The following is a 21,191-nucleotide window of genomic DNA, read 5'->3' on the forward strand; positions in this document are numbered from 1 at the left end:
TGATTTTCAAATCAAAAATCGCACAAGTATGTTAATCTAACTCTCATATTGGTCAAAATTGTTTTCCTAGAAACCAAAACAAAAAATGGTCAAAATGATGAACTATGGGCACGGTTAAGTCAGGTTTCCTGTCTTTCCCCCATCGCTAGCATACTTGCCAAGAAGGGCACAACTGAAGCTGTCATTAAAGGGCTGAAAGCTCTCTCAACCTCCGAGCAACGAGGTATCGAACCAAGTGCGAAGCACGAATCAGAATGAATCAAGATACTCCATTCCCTTGTCTGGGGCATCGACCAAACACCACCAGAAGAAGCAGCCGCGAGCTGAGTATGCTGGGCAAGAGTCCACAACCTGCAACTTGTCCATCAACAACACCCCGGGGAGGGATAAAAAAAATGAGAGAATAAAGAATAGAGAGGTGTAAGTTGAAAGAAAAAGCGAGCCAAGGGGTTTTGAGAGAAAAACTGAGCTTGAGAGCCGAGTGATGTGATAATCACACAAATGAGAAAGGGTGGGAAACAATACCCAGAGAAACTGGCTCCTCGTGATCTGAGGTCTCCCGTCTTTGTTAACGCGTCTGTGTGTCGTGTCTTTTGTTTTGTTTACCTTAACTCTTGCTTTGAGTCAGTTCCGAGCGTGTCTCGTTATGTTTAGGTTGTTTACCTTTTGTTTTTCGTTATTGAGTCTTTTTCACTGTGTTCAGTCGTAGGCTCAATACCCAGTTGAAAACCCTTTTTCTCAAATCATTTTGTGCTCAGAGTGCTGTGCCATTCTCCACATTTTTGCAAAACAGGTTTGGTTCTTTTGTAAAACCGCAGGGGTTCAACCCGAGTCACTTGGAAACAGTGAACATGTGGGTTTCGGATTGCATTTGAGTGTGTTTCAGCTTCTGCTGATTCTACCTTTGTATTCCGTCTTTTCAGATTCGGACTGTTTTCGCTGTGTGCAGAATGAACTAAGAATACTGTGTTATGGGCTATGAAGTTCAGAATGAGCAGTGTTCAGAATCAGTTGTAAGCTGTGTAGGCTGTATGCAGATTTAACCAAGCACTGTGTTACGAGCTGAGTGTTCAAAATGAGCAGTGGTTTGTTTGAGTTGTTTTGCTGTTGGCCGGTCGGCCAAATTTTTGGCCGGTAGACTTTTCTGATGGCTGGCGGACAGTCGGTGACCTCCCTTGATGGCCGGTGAGCCTCCTAAAACCTTGTTTGGGTCAGAGGTGTGGTTTGGGGCCTTCATTGCTCAAGACAGTGCAAAAAAGTGCATTTTCGAAGCTCAGCCGATCTCTGTTTCGACCTCAGACCGTGTCTTCTGTGCGTGGCACCTGAATACGGATGCGGTGTATCCTTTTTGTATCCTTTTGTCTCTTTCAAGATTCGAAAGTTACACCCACATGCATTATCATGCATCTCAAGCAACAGGCGTTGTCGCGCATTCGAGTCCACATGCATTATCATGCATCTCAAGCAACACGCGTTGTCGCGCATTCGAGTCCACATGCATTACCATGCATTTCAAGCGATGCGCGTCGTCGCATATTCGAGTTCACATGCATTTCAAAAGCCGCGCGTTGTCGCGCATTCCAAGATCATTTGCATTGTCATGCATCTCAAAAGCTGCGCGTTTCAAAATCACGCATCATCATGCATTTGCATTTCAAAAAAAAGAAAACAACAAAAACAACATGCATCATTTGCATTTCAAAAACAAAAACACAAAAACACAAAAAAAAAAAAAAAAAAAACATGCATTATCATGCATTTTCCATTCATCATGCATTGTCATGCATTCAAAAAACAAACATGCATATGTCATGCATTTCACTGTAAATAGTGCATATGTCGTGCATCATTGTAAATAGTGCATATGTCATGCATTTCACTGTAAATATTGCATATGTCATGCATTTTACTGTAAATATTCCATTCCATCGCATATTTGTAACTATTGCATTGTACCTCGCATGCATTCACTGCATCACCCCCATTTATGGCTTGCGCCTTTCCATGTTGAGCTTGGTCTGGTATGTGCCCACACTTTTCACGTCGAAGCATAGTTCTGCATGTGTGCCTATTCCACTGCTGGTATTGTGGTTTGAGGGTTGCGGCACCTTTTCTGTGTTAGACGTGGCTTGTTTGTGTCCATATTTTTCCTAGGCAAGATACGGTTTGGGCCGCAGGCCTTTTCCATTGTAAATATTCCATTCCATTGCATATTTGTATATGTTGCATTGTAGCTTGCATGCATTTGCCGCATCACATCCAACTATGGCTTGCGCCTTTCCATGTTGAGCTTGGTCTGATATGTGTCCATACTTTTCGCGTTGAAGCATAGTTCTGCATGTGTACGCGCCTATTCCACTGCTGATATTGTGGTTTGAGGGTTGCGGCACCTTTTCTGTGTTAAACATGGCTTGTATGTGTACATGCCTTTCCTAGGCAAGATTTGGTTTGGCCCGTGCGCCATATCCATTGTATATATTACATTGTAGTGTAATTTTTGCATCCAGCATTAAGGTCATGGTCTTTCCTCACTGGGTCACTTCCCCACTTATGTCATTCCACCCAATTACTTGTTCTTGTGTTCGTCTACATCACTCATAGTTCTGCATGTGTACACGCCTATTCCATGCTGGTATGTTGGTTTAAGGGTTGCGGCACCTTTTCTATGGTAGACAGACTTTGCATCTCCATCATCTCTTTGACATTTATGTGGTTTTGTACCGCTCGTGGTTCGATTATGATTCAATTGCATTGCATTATCGTTTGCATTGTTTATACATAGTTTTGTATATACTGCATATCATTTCGCATTCATTTTGCATTGTCATGCATGTTGCTAACAATATTGTACCTGTTAAGTTGCTTTCTTTTACAGGCACGATATTGTATGTATGGTTCATTTGAAGTTGGTGCAACCAGACGAACCGCGCAGGTATTGTATTCTCCGAGTGAGACGTATCGAGAATTGCATAATTCTCTTACATCCTTTCTGAATTGTAGTATAGTTGGATTGATGTATGCTAGCTTAAAACTGTTGCACGTTATGCTTCGTTACAGCTTCTTTTGCATGATCATAAGTTATGCTCGGCTTCTTGCATTATCAGTTGCATTTTGCCCCTGCCTTCGGGAGCATATCTTTATTGTCTTGTATGCTTTGTCTAAGTCTTCGGCCTTGTCAAAAATGGGTCGTCTCTCGGCTTTGACACTCACTCCCGTCATTCTTATGACTTTCGAGTTCTGTCAAAGAGGGACAACTGTAGACACCCCATTTTTGACCGTCCTCAAGACTTGGACGTCACCGTTTGAACACTCAGTAATCATCCTTGTTTGTGTTCGTCTTGAGTTCCCGGAAGTCTCGGCTACGCGCCTTGCCTCAGGATCTCTCGACTCGACTGTTTTATGTTTGGTTTTGCACCAAACACTTGTGTTTTTGCTTTGGAGGGCAGGGAATGGTTTGTTGGCCATCTTTACACTCCACCGGCCATGGATTGAGGCCACCGGCTGTGTTTTGTTTCCATCGGCGAAATGTTTGGCCGACTGGCACTTTAGATGGTTGACCGGCCATATATTTTGGTCAAATTGCATTTTTGGCTGGCCGACCACTGTTTATCTGCTTTTGCAGATATTTTTATGCTAGCTATGCTAGCTGGCATACACTTTGCTCCCCTCCATACACGTGTATGAAGGGATCTCCCTCTTGACTAGCTTGTTTGGAAAGCTTTACAAGAGGGATTGTCTATAAGAGGGAGCCTCTTCTCCCTCCATTAGGATTACAAAATTTTTCAGAGCTTTGAGTTTTAGGGTTAGGGTTTGTTCATACTCTATCTCTATATCTCTCATCTCTTGAGTGTTTTGTATGTGTTTAGTCTTAGTTTTGCACACAAACACCTACCATTACACCATACCTTAGTTGCTGAGGCATAAGGGGCTTGTTCTTGGAGGTTTTGGACTGGTTTGAACCTAAGGAAGCTGCTGGTCTTCCATTTTTGAAGAGGGTCTACAAGGGTAACAATCTTACCCCTTTTTTTCTATTTTTGCATAGCTTTTTCACCTATCTTATAACTGTTTTTAGACTTCGTGTATAACATATAAAAGTCTTGTTTTTGTCTGCTCTAAATAGTTGTTTAAAAGTGTTTTAAGCTTCGAGGTTGTTTGACCCCTCTTAGGGCTTGTTTGGCCCCATTTTGTGCCATTGTGGTTGAGCTCCGGGACCACCTTGTTTGGGCCTCTTCACCACTGAAATCTTGAGGGATTTCAGTGGTGAGGATGGTGCCTTGAGGTCCTACGAAAGAGAGGGTCACCCCCTCCCCTTGTCCTTGAAAAGGGTCACTTTAGCCTCTTGAGTGAGCATCTTATTTAGATTCATGTTGGCCATATCTTAGCGGCTATTTAGTGTTATTTTGCCATGCTATAGCACTGTTTTATGTTGGTTTAGGCACACCATGCTTGTTTAGCATACATGTCTTGTAATGCCATCATTTGCCTTAACATGTACTTAGCATGTAGATTACCATGCTTGCTTGTTTTGGCCAAGCTTTGTGAAGCTTTTAGGCTTGTTTTGCCATGCTTAAGGTTTGATGTAGGTTGTCTTAGTCATGTTTGCCATGCTTTGTTTAGCCTCTTTGCATTCTTGGCTTGTAAGCCTCAAGTGATGGACCATGTTTGCATGCATGCTTGTATGTGCATTTGGCCCCCATTTCCTTAGCATTGGCCACTGTTTTGGGCCTAGTATAGAGCTGCCCAAATTAGTCTAAGTCCGCTCTTCACATGTTGTTACATGTCTTACACTTTGCATGCTTTGATTGCATCATGTCTTGCACGTCCATTAGCCTTGCATGTTGTTGCATACTTGCCCTCATGCTCATGTTGCATACTAGCTCACATGCCTAGGTTGCATTGCATTGGCATGCATGCTTTGCCTCTTGAATTGAGTATGATAGAGGTTGAGCTCATTGTTTGTTTATGTGTATTTCATTCTACATTGAAAATGCACAACTTGGTTTCTTGGGCCATCACGCATTGAAATACGCGATTGGTGGTCCAAGAATCAAGGAACATACCCCTTTGAGTCACAAACATGATAAGGGATGTGTTGGTGCACACATTTGCTTGAAATACATTGCCATGCCTTGTTTTGCCCTCTGCTGCTGTTAAAACAAGTTCTGCAGGAAGACTTGACCGGCCGACCAATTATTGATGGCCAAGATCTCAACAAATGGTCGATGACCATCCGGACATGGTCGGTGGGGTTTCCACTTGGTCGATGGTGATCCACAGTATCCATGGAGCATACCTTCGGAGTTGTGCAATTTTCAGAGGAGCAGAGTAGGGGAAATAGAGGCAAACTTGTGCATAGTGGTGGGTTTCCGCGCGGAACTGAGCGCGCATACATTGGGCCCTCTTCCCGAGGCTGCTTTTACTGCTTAATTAGCTTAGTTAATTTGCTTAACTAGTTAATTGTTGGTAATATTTAATTAGCTTGATAGTTAATTAATTTGTATATTCTTTTGGTTCCTCCGAGCGCGGGCGAATTTGTAATAAGTGTGGGTGCGTGTGTGCATGTCTTCCAACCCCCACTTCTTTCTCCCTTTTACTTACCTGCTTTCAATGGTTAGTATTAGGGCATGTTTCAATTAGCATATTATGCTCGCATGTTTGCATCATTCGTTTGTCTTGCATGCACCGGGCTCGGCGCATCATACTAACTGCATTTGTATTTCAATTCTAAGTTGAATACATGTTAGCTGTAGCATCATCATATGCCATCTTAGAATAGCCGAGCCTATTGTAGTAGCATCTTGCATGTGTTGCATTAGCCATCTTAACATGAACTAGGATCATGCATTTGATTACTAACTAGTTTCTGTTTTGGCTTGGAGTACTCGGTAAGCATTTACGCTTTAGCATCCTTGCATGTGTGTGAGTGTTGCCATGATAGTATACTTACCATGAGGCTATGTGCTTATGTGATATATCTGCCTGAATGCCTGTGGGTGAATGTTGGATTATCTGAATTGGAAAAATGCATTGACTGTGAGTTTTAAGCCCACAAATAGTGGCAAAACCATGTTTTCCTAAGTCCACTCGAGGGTGGCAAAATCTGCATTTTAGCCTACTTACGAGTAGCAAACCATTTTCAAAACAAACATGAAATGTTTTGTTCCAATTCAGGCGACCCAGTCTATACTTGTATGGTGTGTGCATCACATAGTAAATCTAGACTAATAACCGGAATAAGAACGCATAACGCTTTCAAAACTAGATATCATGGTTAGTAGAGGCCGATCTTCGGATCAGGCGAGAGGGGGTGCTCATAGCTGACCTTCCCCAATCGTGCCCAAGTTCCCGAGCCGAGGCAACTTTGGTAATGACGGACACGTGGCCTAAGGCAAACGAGTCAGGGTTTCCTAAATTCCCCCATAAAAAATATTTAGGTGGCGACTCTGTATCTGGCAAAGCAGTCCATGTTTGGCACTTCTTTCTAAAAATCTATTTTCCAAAACGATTTGCCGAATTTGGACTCTTTGGTTCAGATTAAGAACCGTGATGATTTGAGTCCGAACTGTAGCGAGCCTACAAACGAACGAAACGGGATTCATCCTCCCTGGACGTTCGGGGACATCTACAGCACGTTATCATCTTTGACATGGTAATCCTCTCTATTCCTCTTTGCGCGGAATTTAGGACAACATCTGCTACATAAACATGCACATTAGTGAGTGTCTATATAAACATTCAAATTGTTAACATCACAAAGCAATTAAACTTAAACCAGCAATTAAGGTTCACATCAAAATTGAACTACAATTAGAAGACACTTTATTAGTTGAAAGTTGGCTTGATGTGAATGTTCACAATATATCATACAAATAGGTAGATCTACAACACTTATGTAACAAATTTATTCACAACATAGGCCACTAAGACATTACCAACATATCATTGATTTCAAAGTATATCATATTGATACGAACATAATTTCTCAACACAAAGGAAACATTTGCATACTATCTTAACAGTAACATTCACATAACCATATTGACCAAACCCATGTAAGAATTATTTTAGCAATAAGAATAATGTGAATGTTCACACTGACATTCACATGAGCCATATTGTGAATAATGTTAAACTTTAGAAAAATCTAATTAAGCCATAATTATAGCAACACAAAACCATTACGTTTAAAATAAAAATGGCCTGTATAGTGTCAACATGCACAGAAATGCATTAAACAATATGAATATTCACACAAATTACTGAGAGTACAAAAATGAGAATAAACATCATCATCAAATATCATATGATATGAATGTTCACAGCCATTAATAGGGGGTGGTCAATTTAAGCCGATTGTAAATGTTCACATCAGAATAACATACAACAACAATAATAACAACAATAACAACTGAAACAATTGAGTTGGTCCACAATTGTGTTTTCCATGTGAATGTTCACTATCTTTAATAACAACAATAACAACTGTTACTGTAATTTTTTTAATGAAAAAAAATCATATAATTGGGGGTGAGGGGTTCACATTCAATCATGAATAATATTAATAACAACAATCGCACGATTAAGGGAATAACAACAATAATATGAGCTTCCATACATTATATGAATAGAATCAAGGGATATGTGTAAAAATCCACATTGGTGCAAATTCAGGAAGAGTTTTAGGGTTTGTATAGAAAATAGGTGATGAATACTTATGTTTGGTGACCATTTCGATGGTTTGGCTGCCATAAGTGGTCGGCAATGGTGATTTCGGCGAAGATGGAAACGATAATGGCGATTTTGGCGAAGAACGGCGCAAAGATGATGAACATCGCAATGAGACAATGAGAGGGAAAATAGAGGATTGATGACTAGGATTTAGGCTTTAGAAAGGTTGAGAGATCTTCTTCGCGATTTTCTGGAAGAGAGAGAGAGAGAGAGAGAGAGAGAGAGAGAGAGAGAGAGAGAGAGAGAGAGAGAGAGAGAGAGAGAGAGAGAGACTGTCATTTGGTTCAAAGATGATGAACATAGGTTTTGACTTGAGGGGTTTTTGGTCTTTATATAATGAGTAGGACCTAATGGAATAATCTTAAACATTTTGGGTTGTATAGAATAGAACTCTTAGAAAGAGGATTTACTAAAAAAGCTCCCATAATATAAATGAAACACATCATTGTATATAAAAATTTATATAGAAATTATATTTAGATTCCTCCGTTTCAATTTGTTATTAATAAATAAATAAAAATCACAACGAGTTCAAGAAACAACACATATTTCGGTATGATAAAATTACCTAATCCAATTATATTTGCTCCAACTTGATTTTAATAAAAAATAAGTTTGGAAAAACATTGATAAGACAGGGTACAATATAGGGAAAAAGTAGATTAAAACTGTCAAAATTAAAATGAAGTATAAAAATATGTCATTAAAATAATTAAATTAAAATTTTACATGTGAAACTTGAAAATGGGTAGCAAATGTCACGTTTACTGTCCCAAAAGTTTATGAAACAGCACATATCATCACTCGTCAAGCCTAATTTTTTTATTTTTACCTTCCTTGAGAGTTGAAAAAAACATAGGGTTTTTTTTTTAAGACCCCTGGTATTATGATTTTATAGCATAAAGGACACCAAATATTTTCATAATGTCTAAGGTCTCTCAACAATATTTTCATAATGTCTAAGGTCCCTCAACCTTGATCCAGAGAAATTTCAGTCCAGAGAAATTTCAGTCCAGAGAAAATTGGTCCAGAGAAATTTAGTCCAGAGAAATTTCAGTGCAGAGAAAATTTGTCAGAGAAATTCTGGCCCAGAGAAATTTCTCTAGACCAAATTTCTTTGGATGAGTTTCTCTACTTTTCTTCTCATTTACATCCAAATCATTGTGATTCATTAGGTAAGCAACATTGTTCAATTGAATTCAACTGGAAAAATTCCACATTGTAATATGTAAGCAACATTAGAATGGGATAACAATGGCAACTTACCAGAGCCAGCGAAATTTTGGAAAAATCTGAGTATTTCTCTAGTTTGTTATTGAAATATCAATTGAGAATTTCTTTGGTTTATTAAAAATAACAATTGATAATTTCTCTGGTTTATTAAAAATAACAATTGAGAATTTCTCTGGTTTGTAATATCTGGAAAAATTTCTGCAACTTACCCAAATCTGTTCTTCGCTTTTTTCCAGTTGAATTTTTCAATCGAAAGTGTTTCTCTGTTGAACAATGTTCAACTGAATTCAACTGAAAAAATTTCACATTGTAATATGTAAGCAACATTAGAAGGGATAACAATGGCAACTTACCAGAACCAGAGAAATTCTGAAAAATCTGAGAATTTCTCTGGTTTGTTATTGAAATATCAATTGAGAATTTCTCTAGTTTATTAAAAATAACAATTGAGAATTTCTCTGGTTTATTAAAAATAACAATTGAAAATTTCTCTGATTTATTAAAAATAACAATTGAGAATTTCTCTGGTTTGTAATATCTGGAAAAATTTCTGCAACTTACCCAAATCTATTCTTCGCTTTTTTCCAGTTGAATTTTTCAATCGAAAGTGTTTCTCTGTTGAACAATGTTCAACTGAATTCAACTGGAAAAATTCCACATTGTAATATGTAAGCAACATTAGAAGGGATAACAATGGCAACTTACCATAACCAGAGAAATTCTGGAAAAATCTGAGAATTTCTCTAGTTTGTTATTGAAATATCAATTGAGAATTTCTCTGGTTTATTAAAAATAACAATTGAGAATTTCTTTGGTTTGAGAATTCACCAGGCTGGTTCCTTTCATTTACAAAAACATTCTGTGAAGACCAATCAAACATTAGCCAAAAAACATTAGCCAAAAAATTCTATGTTCTGTCACCATTCGAATCCGACCACTTAGCTTACTTGATCTTCTCAAGCTGAACCTGAGTATCCTTGGACAGCTGTGTTCTCTCAATCTTCAAATGTCAACCACGGCAGCTTCATTTTTTGAGCTTCAGACCGCACACACACAGCTTCAACCCATGCACATACACAACCCATGCACACAGTCACACACATACACGGCACACACACACACACCACAACACACAGATAACTAGCTATATCAACATTACCTCTCCAGAGAAATTTTGAAATTTCTCTGGATCAATCCAGAGAAATTTTAGCGGCTTGGTTCTTCTCTGATCTGTCACTTATATACTCTATTACCTCCAGCTGCTGATCCATCCGAACAACATTCTAGGTGAATCTGATTTTGGATCTTTCAATTCTCATGAATCTGATTTTGCTTTGGAATTAGGTTTTGTTGGGAAAGATTTCAACAGGAGCCCAAAACGACTTGGAGAAGGTGACCAAGATGACCTATGCTCAAGTGGCGATCTATGGTTTCAGCGATAAAGTAGGTCTTCTCTCCTTTCCTCAAAAAGAGGACACATTTGAGATGATGAAGTTGTACAGCAGCAAGACCGCTGCAATCATCGACAACGAAGTAAGAGAATGGGTGGCAAAGGCATACGATCGCACGTTACAGTTGATAGAGCAGCACAAAGAGCACGTAGCTCAAATCGCAGAGTCGATCGATGTGTCCCTGGCGGAGGAGCTGAGTGCAGGAAGGAGAGCAACTGGTCAAGGGTTGGGAATTTGGAGCCAGCAGTGATCAAGCTCAGGACAACGTGGATGGAGAGGGGATGGGGTGAGGGACCTTAGACTATAAAAGAACAGATTGTGGACCTAATCCATTACTAAAAGTTGGATAGGGACCTTAGACCGATTTTCCCAAAAAAATAAAGTTAGTCTTCTACTTTTAAAATAATTGTTCTGACCCCCATTTTAATAAAATTAAATTGACTGCAACAAATACCGATAGTTGATAGATACTGAAATAAATAAATAAAAAAATATATTTTAATAGAAAATAAATAATAATATCATTTTTTATTCATATAACTAACAAATTATTAATAAAAAAATGACATAATTGTTATATGAATTAGATCCTCAAGAAATACTAATATATAATTATGTCAAAAGTATAAAACTAACTGTATTTTTTTCAAATCTCATAACAATCAATGCAATTTATCCAAAAAAGTAACTAGAAAAATCGAAATATCACTAAAAAAACAAGACATACACTCCAGGACACCAATTATCCACGTTTTTTCATACAATTAAAAAAATTAATCTCAAACGCATTAATTTTTTATTTTATAAAAAATCAAAAAATTAATTTAAAAAAAAAACCAAATCCCAAAAAATCATTCTCAAAAACATATTAAGGGCTGGTTTGGGAACTCTTTAAAAATTTAAAAAGTCAAAAAATTATCAAAAAAGTTAAAAAGTTATCACTATTTACTAAAAATAATATTAAAAAAATATTTTTCACATATTAATACAAATAAAAAAAATACAATTAACAAGGTACTGACATGCCCGTCAGTGACCGGGAAAAAAAAAATAGGGAGTAAAATATTCATTAAATTGGATGGTAGAGTTGGGCCCGTGGGGGCCTACCATGAGTCCTGTTTTGATAATCTAAACCGTTCAATATGTAAAACTCGTCTAGTACTATATGCTTGTAAAAAATTATGTTTATCGGATATCGCTACATATATGATCAAATCAATTTTGTATAAAAATGGATGATGTTATAGTTAATAGTTAACAAAAAAAACTAACACGATCAGATAGCTATCGATATCCAATCAACGTAATTTTTTACAAACATATAGTACTCGACGAGTTCTACACACTGAACGGTTCCGATTAGTAAAACGAGACCCATGGTGGACCCCATGGGCCAAACAGAACCGACCAATTTATGCCCAAAAAATAGAGAATCAATCCATTCCAAAGTCCTCTGCCGCGCTGCCCTTTAGGCTGCCCGCCATTAGGATATTCCCCTATACACTTATTTATATAATTTTTTAACACATTTTTTCATAAAAAGTCAAAAAATTAACCCAAATATCTATATTTTTTTCCTCAACTTTTTAATTTAAAAAATACACTTATTTAAAGCACCCCAAACAATCCCTAACTTTTTTTCATTTCACATATTCCAATAGTTATACTTCAGAAAAGTTAGGTATTTGGTTTCATTTCCCAAAATCTTAACTTATGTGCATATTTGACTTAAAAGATCAAAATAAGTTTAAATAATTAACTTTTAATTGAATTTTTGAATTTTTTTTTAGATAGATTTTTTAAGCTCACCAACCAGTTTGTTACCGCTTATTCTAAGCTATAAAAGATGATAATCTATAACTAGGCCAAGTTTGGCAACACCAAAATAATCCATCTTTTTATCTTTTTATCTTTTTTTCATCACATCACCTCTCTACTTTTCTGCACATCTTTTCATAAAAAGACAAAAAGTGTACTTATTTAGGTCATCCCAAACAACCCCCTAGAATACAAAAGTACCTCTCCTCCAGTTTTACGATAACTAGTTTTTTTTAAAAAAAAATTATTTTTACAACAGAAACTGTAACAAATAGTTTCACACATAATTCCAAAAAATAAATAAAATATTAGAAAAAGTTCTACAAAAGACAAAGATGCATCCCATGCTTCACAATGCAAACAATTACATAGAACAAAATACAAGCAAACAGACAGTCCAAAAGATCTACTGTTGATCTTGATAGTGCTCTTGGTGTGTTCACTAAAAACTGTTATTAAAAATAACCCCCAAGATTGAAAACATTTGACAGTTACTAAAATCATATAGGCTCTGTTTAGTGCAGCTTAAAAGCTGTTTATTTCAGCTTTTAGCTTAATTTAAGCTATTTTGATGTGTTTAGTTTAGCTTATAACTTTTTGGACGTCAGAAATCAGCTTATTCTTTGAGTGGGGCAGGAGATGCTTAATTTATAAGTCAGAAATCAGCTTATGTTCATAGTTATAAGCTATAAGTTGTTTAAGCATAAGCTATAAGTACTTTCCCACAACTTTACCAAACAGGGCCATAGTGTTGGTTTGGTACCAAACAGACAAACGCTTCCACATTTATTTTTGCATTTACACACCTAAAAGCAACTAACAAGACCTCAGCAGTTTTCTGTTCAATAAAATAACAAAAGAGTCCTGCCACCGACAATTCGATCTCTGGTCTTTAAAAAATAAAAAATGTCAAAAAAAAAATTAGAATGCTGACATACTGCATTTCCCAGTAACAAATGCTATAAATAATTGGTAGTACCTCATTTTAAATTATATTTGTCACAACCCAATCTGAATCATGAGAGAACCATATCTTTTTACTGTCATTTATTTCTTCAAAAAACATAAATATTGATTCAAGATGTCTTATATATATAGAATATATCAGCACTCAAGCTACAAGTGAACTATGAGAGTATAATTTAAAGGGGGGCAAAACAAAGTAAGAGGTCAAACACAGAAATGGAGTACAACTGGTATTCATTTACCTGGTCGAGCGTTTCTTTTTTAGCTGCTCTGTTTCTTCTGATCAGCAGGATCAAGGCTTGGAAAGGCGGTAACAAACAGCGTCCGCCAGGGCCTCCAGGATGGCCGGTTGTTGGCAACATGTTTGATCTCGGATCTATGCCCCACCAGAACTTGTACAAACTCAGATTCAAGTATGGACCAGTTCTTTGGTTGGAGCTCGGTTCTGTCAACACAATGGTTGTACAATCGGCCAAAGCAGCGGCAGAGTTGTTCAAAAACTACGATCAAGTTTTTTGTGACCGCAAGGTCACTGATGCACTAACATCCTTGGGCTACAACCAGGGATCGTTGGCTGTTGGTAACTACGGCGTGTATTGGCGCATACTACGGCGACTGTGTTCCATGGAGCTTCTAGTCAACAAACGAATAACCGGTACAGCTGCGCTCAGGCGGAAATGTATTGACAACATGACTCGATGGATTGAGGAGGATTCGGCAGCAGCACGTGCACGTGGAGGGTCAGGTGAGGTAGAGATAAGCCGCTTCCTCTTCCTCATGGCTTTCAACATCGTAGGCAATCTCACGCTGTCAAGAGATGTCTTGGAACCGGACTCGGAACAAGGGCGTGAATTCTTTGATGCTATGAACAAGATCATGGAGTGGGCGGGGACACCAAATGTGGCGGACTTCCTGCCTTTTTTGAGATTGCTGGACCCATTAAGGATCAAAAGAAACATGGTACGGGACATGGGACGAGCCATGAATATTGCAGATGGCTTTGTGAAGGACAGGATTCAAAAGAAGCAGTCGGGCACGAAGAACACGAACAAAGATTTCCTGGATGCTATGTTGGAGTATGATGGTGATGGAAAAGAAGGGCCAGATAAGATTTCAGAGAAGAATGTGATGATTATCATCCTGGTAAATGACATACTCTACTGCTGTTAATGTGTGTGTGTGTGTGAACATTTGCAAAGATGCAACTATGGGTGAATATGGTTTGGTTTAGGAGGAAACTAAGGACCAAACCACCATTTATTGTTTCAAGAAAGTTTGAACCAACCCAAACCATAAAAACTTTGAAATCAAACTAAACTGAACCAATTGAACGCGGTTAAGTTTAGTTTGGAACCACGGCTTCAAGAAACATGCCTCATTCACAGCATGCTCACGTAAAATTACTCACAACCTACTCAAATATCAAGCAATATGCTATTATTTTTCAAACAATAATTGTTTACATGACTGTTTAAAACTAGTTCTATCATTATACATCAACATGCTTGCAAGTGTAGATCCGTTTATTTTTCTTGAATTTAAATTATTTCAGTTAACAAAAGTTGCACATATATATGTATATATCTAAACGAGCCGGTTCAAACCAGAACCATAACTGTAAAATCATGAACCGAACGGTGAAGTAAAGTTCACTATTTTAAGAACCAGGACCAAACCGTACATTTGATAAAACCAAGCCAAACCAAACCATACGGTCCGAATTACAGTTTTTTCTCAACCCTAGAAGCAGTAGTTCACTGTGAGAGTGAAAACACTAATCAGTGCGCTAATGGTGTAGGAAATGTTTTTCGCCGGATCAGAAACTACAAGCAGCACCATTGAATGGGCAATGGTAGAACTACTACGCAACCCTGATTCATTGAGAAAGGTCAAAGAAGAGATTGACCGAGTTGTGCCCAATAGGAAGGTTGAAGAGACTGACATAGATAAGTTGGTGTATTTGCAAGAAGTAGTGAAGGAAACACTCCGGCTACATCCTCCAATTCCCTTCCTGATACCACGGAATTCAATGGAAGATTCTGACTATATGGGGTATCTCATACCGAAGAATACACAAGTGCTTGTGAATGCATGGGCAATTGGAAGGGACCCAGAGTCTTGGGATGACCCCTTGTCTTTCAAGCCAGAGAGGTTTCTGGGAAAAAACATTGAATACAAAGGGCAACACTTTGAGTTGATTCCGTTTGGATCTGGCAGAAGAATTTGTGTCGGCTTTTCCTTGGCTCACCAAGTGGTTCACCTTGCTCTGGCCACGCTGATTCAGTCTTTTGACTGGGAGCTCAGTAGCTCTGACACTTCAGGGATTACAGACATGACTGAAAGGATGGGGATATCACTTCGGAAACTAGTACCCTTGAAAGCAATACCCATAAGTCGAACTATATCAAAGTGAAGTGATCCTCTAGCTTGCAAAATAAATCATGTCTCAATGTTGTATTGAAAATATATTTGTTAACTATTTGTTGGAGAAATTGCAAATCAGTAGAAAGTAGATGAAGTAAATACAACAATATGGAGGTACAAGTGGGTTTGTGCTTTGGTGCTAGTAAGGCCACGCTTGCACCTTCGTATTGTTACAATTATTTTCTCTACTTTCCACTGATTTGCAATTCCCCCTTGCTTGTATGGTATTATGCAGACAATCAAAGTGTCAAGGTTTATATGGTATTGTTTAAGTTTTATAATTGCAAGTGTTCTAGTCGTATCTTTTCCTTGTACTTGGTATAAATCTACTTTTGTTTATGCTATTTGTGTTTCTTTTCTAGTAGAGAAGATCAAAGAGTCATAAACTAACTATGGCTTTTCCTTTATGCAATCACTCAGATCCAATAGCTGGCTATGGTTTCACTATCCATTTGTAGTTAGAGAAATACTTCTATTTGTGAAAACAAGTGGACTAACCTATCATGTTTTCCCCAGAAAGAGGTCTTCTATCTATGTTCTGTCAGCAAATTTTGCTGCCACGATCTATGGTGTAGAAATTTTCACGTTTGCAACCTAAACTGTCAACTAGGCCCTCAAAAAACAAATACCCTCCATTAAAGTTCAAATTCACTACAAGTTGCCACACTGACTTCCATTGCTGTTGCTCTTCCTCAGGATATAACCAAACCTCAACACCAATTATTAGTATTTTATTAGAAAGACCAAACATAACAAATCAATCAAGGAAATTCATAAGAAAATATTTATATTTCCCAGTGAACCAAGTATACAAAAAGGACAAAATTCTACTATTCAACTTAAAATTCAGATCTTTAATCCCCTCAAAAGTTGTCCGATTGCATTCCACCAAATAATCCACACCAAGCAAATAACATCAAAAACCATGACTTCTTCCTTTTCTTCCTCACTCTAACTCCCCTCCAAGTATGGATAAAATAAAATAAAACCTATCACCATTCTTGAAGAAGACCCACTTAAATGCCCCCAAAAATCAAAAACCATAAATCTCTAGCCACCCCACAATGAATAATAAGATGCTTGGTTAAGTGATTCATCATCCTACTTACACATACAACACCAGTTTAACATGATAATTTGCCATGCAGTTGCACAACTAACTATGCAAAAAAAAAATGCCACCTTGATTGGAGCCTTATGCTATGTTTGGATAGGGATTTGGAAAGATAAAAGAAAATGGAGAAAAAATTTAGCTATATTTCATTGATATTTTCCTCACCTTTTCCCTTTCCCTCTAGCTTAAAAAATTTAGTTTATATTAAGGAAAGGAAAACTGAAATCTTATAATCAGCACAAATGGGACAATTCCAGGCGATGTGGGACATATTCCAACATACTTCAAGAACTCAGTCCACACTATTTGAATACCTTTCTATAGCCCCTTACCATGAGATATAGAGATGTTCATAATACTAATATCCCCCCACATATCTCTATATTTTAACTTGACTACCCTTCTTTAATACCTGTCTCACTCACAAGCGTACTCACAACATAACCCCAAAATCATTTTCCCAAGACAGCTTATCTACAAATTTTTTACTTTCTTCATTAAAGTTTAATTTGATCTTTTCTTCGGAACACAGAACACCTAATCTAAAATTACAAGATTCATAATATGTTCCATTTGATGCCTACACAAATTAAGATGAACTCATTTACAACTTCAAAGATTCTCAATGAGTTAACACACACAACCAACCGTCAATCAACTGTGAATAAAGATTAGTTGAGAAGTATTAGATGCCATCACGAAATATTTTATTCCTAGTAATCTAATTTAAGTTTATGGATGAGCTAACAAAGTTCTCATTGGATAATAAAAATATCGTGTGTTATGAAACATATGCCCTTCAAGAGACCATAGAAATTTTAATGGTAAAACCGTACAAGTTGAAGTATACTTTACAAGGAAGTGGCTGTGAGATCTGAATTTACCATTACAAACAAAATTTGTGGATCTAAAAACAAGCCAACTCAATAGAGACTAGCCCCAAAAGAAGCAACAGGATTTGTCTAAGTGATAAAGCAGTACCTTAACTGAAGGAAGAATGACTTATCACGAACAAAGAATTCGTAAGAGTTAAACTATGCAGCCCAATTGACCAAGCAGTAGCAGAGCTCTTCGTGAACTCTGTCAATTGTCATGTAGTGAAAACATCTCTTCTGATTTATCACACATTGTAAATAATGTTATCCCTTTGCAGCAAATAACCATCACAAGCCCTTCTACCTGCAGACTCCATGAAAGCCTTTCCATCAATTTCCCTTCCAAACCTTGAGATGTAATTCAGACCCATAAGAAGTTCTATGATTGCAGCTTCTGTCTTTACTTGATTTGCAAAGTGCAGGGTCTGGACCAGAAGTATGTTCGTAACAGGAATCATACACTGCTTCTCAACATTCCGCTCAGAATGCCACCTTATCATGTTATGAGCAAGCGGAGCCAACCATTCTAATATTTTTGTTAATGCCAAACTCCACTCTGCTGCAAGGGCAGCATCATAGATGGAGGAAGCTAATGTTTTGGCAAATAATTTTAACTTTGCCCTCAGAGAGGTTTTGACACTTGTGGGTAACATATTATATAGGTCATCTCTTGCATCAAGGCTGATCAAGTGAGGATACGAAGCTAGCTTCTCAATCAAAATGATAACATTTGCATAGTGGAGAGCTAAAGCAGCACCACCAAGAGTGGACGGAGGGGCATTCAGTAATTCGCGCTTGGAAATAAAAAGGGGTACTTTAGTATGAATTAGGTTGCTGCAAGAAAGTGGCACCATCTTGCTATCTTTAGTTTGGTCAATGACGTTTGAGAAAGCATCAGTTGACATCAGAGAGCCACTGCTTGTCAGCATACAACTATGCAGAACAGGCGACTCACTTCCACCATTCATGCATCCTTTAAAAGGTCCAACATGAGCCAATCCTTTAGTTTTTGATACGGGAGGCTTACCACGAAGGGTTGCTGACTGGTGATGAGCTTGATATTGCTTCTTCTTTGATCTAATCTTATCAGCACTCATCCCCAAATTTGAAACTGACCTCCCAAGAGGTCCAGAATGGAACCAAGACAAGCTATTTTCAGATGGATGAACTGAAGTATACATACGAGCAGATAAGGAATGGCTGCGAACAAGACAATCAGCATTCATATGTTCAGAATTACTGTTTTTTTCAACAGATGCCAATTGATTAATCCCAAATACATGTTTGATCCTTTCAACTATCGTAAAAAGGGATCTTAGTAGAAGCCGGACGGTGTAATCATATGTTCTAATCCAGGGAGACATTTCGCGCAGATTTTTCACTTCCTGCCGCTGCCACATAACCTTCTGCTGAAACTCAAGCAGTTTCACCTGACCTAAATCAACACTGCCTTGCATTCTCCTGAGACTCTGCTCAAGCTCAGCCAACACTTCCAGCTCTTGATGCAATTGTGCTGTTACTGCAGCAAATCTTTCCATTTTCTTAACTTTCCTCTCCATCTTCTTCGACCTGTATTCCCACCCAAACCAATTACGATCAATATCAATTGGGTCATCAAAAACATGTTCAAGACGGTGATATGTCGGGTCTGCGCATCTTTTCCCAAGCCTTGCTACTGATTTTGCCAGACATCCAAAATTCTCAATTATCTCGGCAAGTGCAAGATCCATTAGATAATCACCATCATCTGCTACAAGTTTTCTAATACCAAGTGAGTTCATTATCTCTTCCCTCAACCTAACAATCTGCCTCTCGCTTACACACTGCCACAAATTAACCACCTTAGACATCAAACTTGCAACTTCAAATGCCAAAATTCCAATCACGGCCTTTTCAGGTTCTGACACTGTGCTTTTACGCGAAGTTCTCCACAAATTACTAAACCATGACTCCATCACTGTCTCTCCCCCCATTATGCTAAAAATAGTAACAAATTCTTCAGTCTCAACAGACACTGCAGTTCCTGTATAGATATAACATAACAACAATTAAAGGAAACCAAAGGGCTAGTAATCTTCTATGAATTATTAATTACAGATGACAAATTGTCAAAAGTCTAATCTCTCTCTCTCTCTCTCTCTTCAAGTAATTTGGCGGGAGTATATAACTCAAGAAACCCAAGCCCTAAAAGTTTCGTTGCCGAGAAAATGTAAGAAAACTCACCTAAGCTGAGCAAAGAAGTGGAATTAAGCCCAGTTGAGTTGTATTATTATGAGGTACCAAACAATGAAGCATAACAAATTCTTAAATTTTCAGCTTCTTTTCTTTTCCTTCACTTTTTACATTTTGTGAGCAACCAAACACAGTAATTGTTAAAATTCAGAACCTATGATGCACCAAATAATGAAGCATCAAATAGTCAAAAAAATTTAACTTCCTTCGCTTCTTTTTTTTCCTTCATTACATTTTCTTAGCAACCAAACAGAGTGTAATTGTCAAAATCAATGATAAATCACAGCTTGAGAACAACAATGCAGCAAAGTAAAAATCAAATAGAGTAAAGGAAAAAATGATTCACCTTTGATTCGAAGACGAGTGAAGTGATGTAAGCTTTCGAAGTAACATTGACCGCTGAGATCGCAAAAAATGCAGAGAGAGAGAGAGAGAGAGGGATTTGGGGAGAGAGGTGGAGATGGAGAGAGAGAGAAAAGAGGACGTGAGGGTGTAGGTTTATAGCGTGCGCACCACCGGCTTCGGTTAGTCCGGACCCTCACGCGCTAACGGTAAGACAAGAAAAAAAAAATCTGGATAACTTTGCAAGTTCCAATTACTGCAACTCGAACAAACCCAGTTCAATGCGAAATGTTTTAAAATTTGAATAATATATTTTTGAATTCAGTGTAAATTTAAATAAAAATTTGAAAGTTTGAATTAAATTTGGCTAGATTTAAACAAAAGTATTGGAAAAACTAAAATTTTGATTTGTATAAAAACAAGAATAATAATGTTGCAATAATCTTAACTTTTAAATCAATGTATACAATACAAAGCCTATCATCTTCATTTTTCATTTTGAAATAACAAAGATTATTTGTTCCTTAATTCTCATTTCTCTCTTTATATAAATTATTTATTTTGATATTATATTAATGATTATACTAACAAAAAAAAAATATAGCTTTAACAAATTAATTAGCAAAAAAAAAAAAAAAAACCTCAAATATATAGGGCTATTTTGGGAAGTTGGCTTTTAGCCACTTTTTTTGGTTTGTAGCAAAAGCCAAAAGTTGGCTTTTTTGCCTTTTTTTTTCATTTGGGAAGTTGGTTTTTAGCCAACGGTGAAATTACAATTTTACCCTCATGGGTCAAAATGTGTTACATAGGTGACGTTGTAAATATTTTAAATAAATGGGGGTAGTTTGGTCATTTTATTATGATTTGACATCATAAACAAATATTAATTAAAAAAATCAAAAGTCACTTTTTACCAACTTCTCAAATCATTTGTCTAAAAAAGCCAAAAGCTTGGTTAAAAGTCAAAAAGTCACTTTTTACCATCTTCCCAAAATAAGCCATAGGTAA

General features: G+C 37.4%; 2 protein-coding genes across 2 annotated transcripts; one reads left to right on the forward strand and one right to left on the reverse strand.

The window, feature by feature from the left end:
• Positions 1-13,191: 13,191 nt before the first annotated feature.
• LOC114301421 (iridoid oxidase) lies at positions 13,192-15,901 on the forward strand. The gene is made up of 2 exons (XM_028246385.2): positions 13,192-14,339; positions 14,995-15,901. The coding sequence occupies exons 1-2, from the start codon at positions 13,413-13,415 to the stop codon at positions 15,607-15,609; spliced, it is 1,542 nt and encodes a 513-aa protein (XP_028102186.2). The 5' UTR covers positions 13,192-13,412; the 3' UTR covers positions 15,610-15,901.
• A 1,572-nt stretch (positions 15,902-17,473) lies between these two features.
• Positions 17,474-20,458, reverse strand: LOC114301420 (protein PSK SIMULATOR 1). Its single transcript, XM_028246384.2, has 2 exons — positions 20,188-20,458; positions 17,474-19,632 (listed from the first exon to the last, which is right to left on the reverse strand). The coding sequence occupies exon 2, from the start codon at positions 19,580-19,582 to the stop codon at positions 17,855-17,857; it is 1,728 nt and encodes a 575-aa protein (XP_028102185.2). The 5' UTR covers positions 19,583-19,632; positions 20,188-20,458; the 3' UTR covers positions 17,474-17,854.
• Positions 20,459-21,191: the final 733 nt, after the last annotated feature.

This window comes from Camellia sinensis, chromosome 3 (genome assembly GCF_055761805.1).
Source record: "Camellia sinensis isolate YWXY chromosome 3, ASM5576180v1, whole genome shotgun sequence".
Classification (NCBI taxonomy): domain Eukaryota; kingdom Viridiplantae; phylum Streptophyta; class Magnoliopsida; order Ericales; family Theaceae; genus Camellia; species Camellia sinensis.

Excerpts from the sequence above, each read along its gene's own strand:
- LOC114301420 (XM_028246384.2), bottom strand. The coding sequence starts at position 19,582 with ATGGGGGGAGAGACAGTGATGGAGTCATGGTTTAGTAATTTGTGGAGA.
- LOC114301421 (XM_028246385.2), top strand. The coding sequence starts at position 13,413 with ATGGAGTACAACTGGTATTCATTTACCTGGTCGAGCGTTTCTTTTTTA. Across the intron at positions 14,340-14,994 it reads ATGTGATGATTATCATCCTG|GAAATGTTTTTCGCCGGATC; the intron begins GTAAATGACATA and ends CTAATGGTGTAG.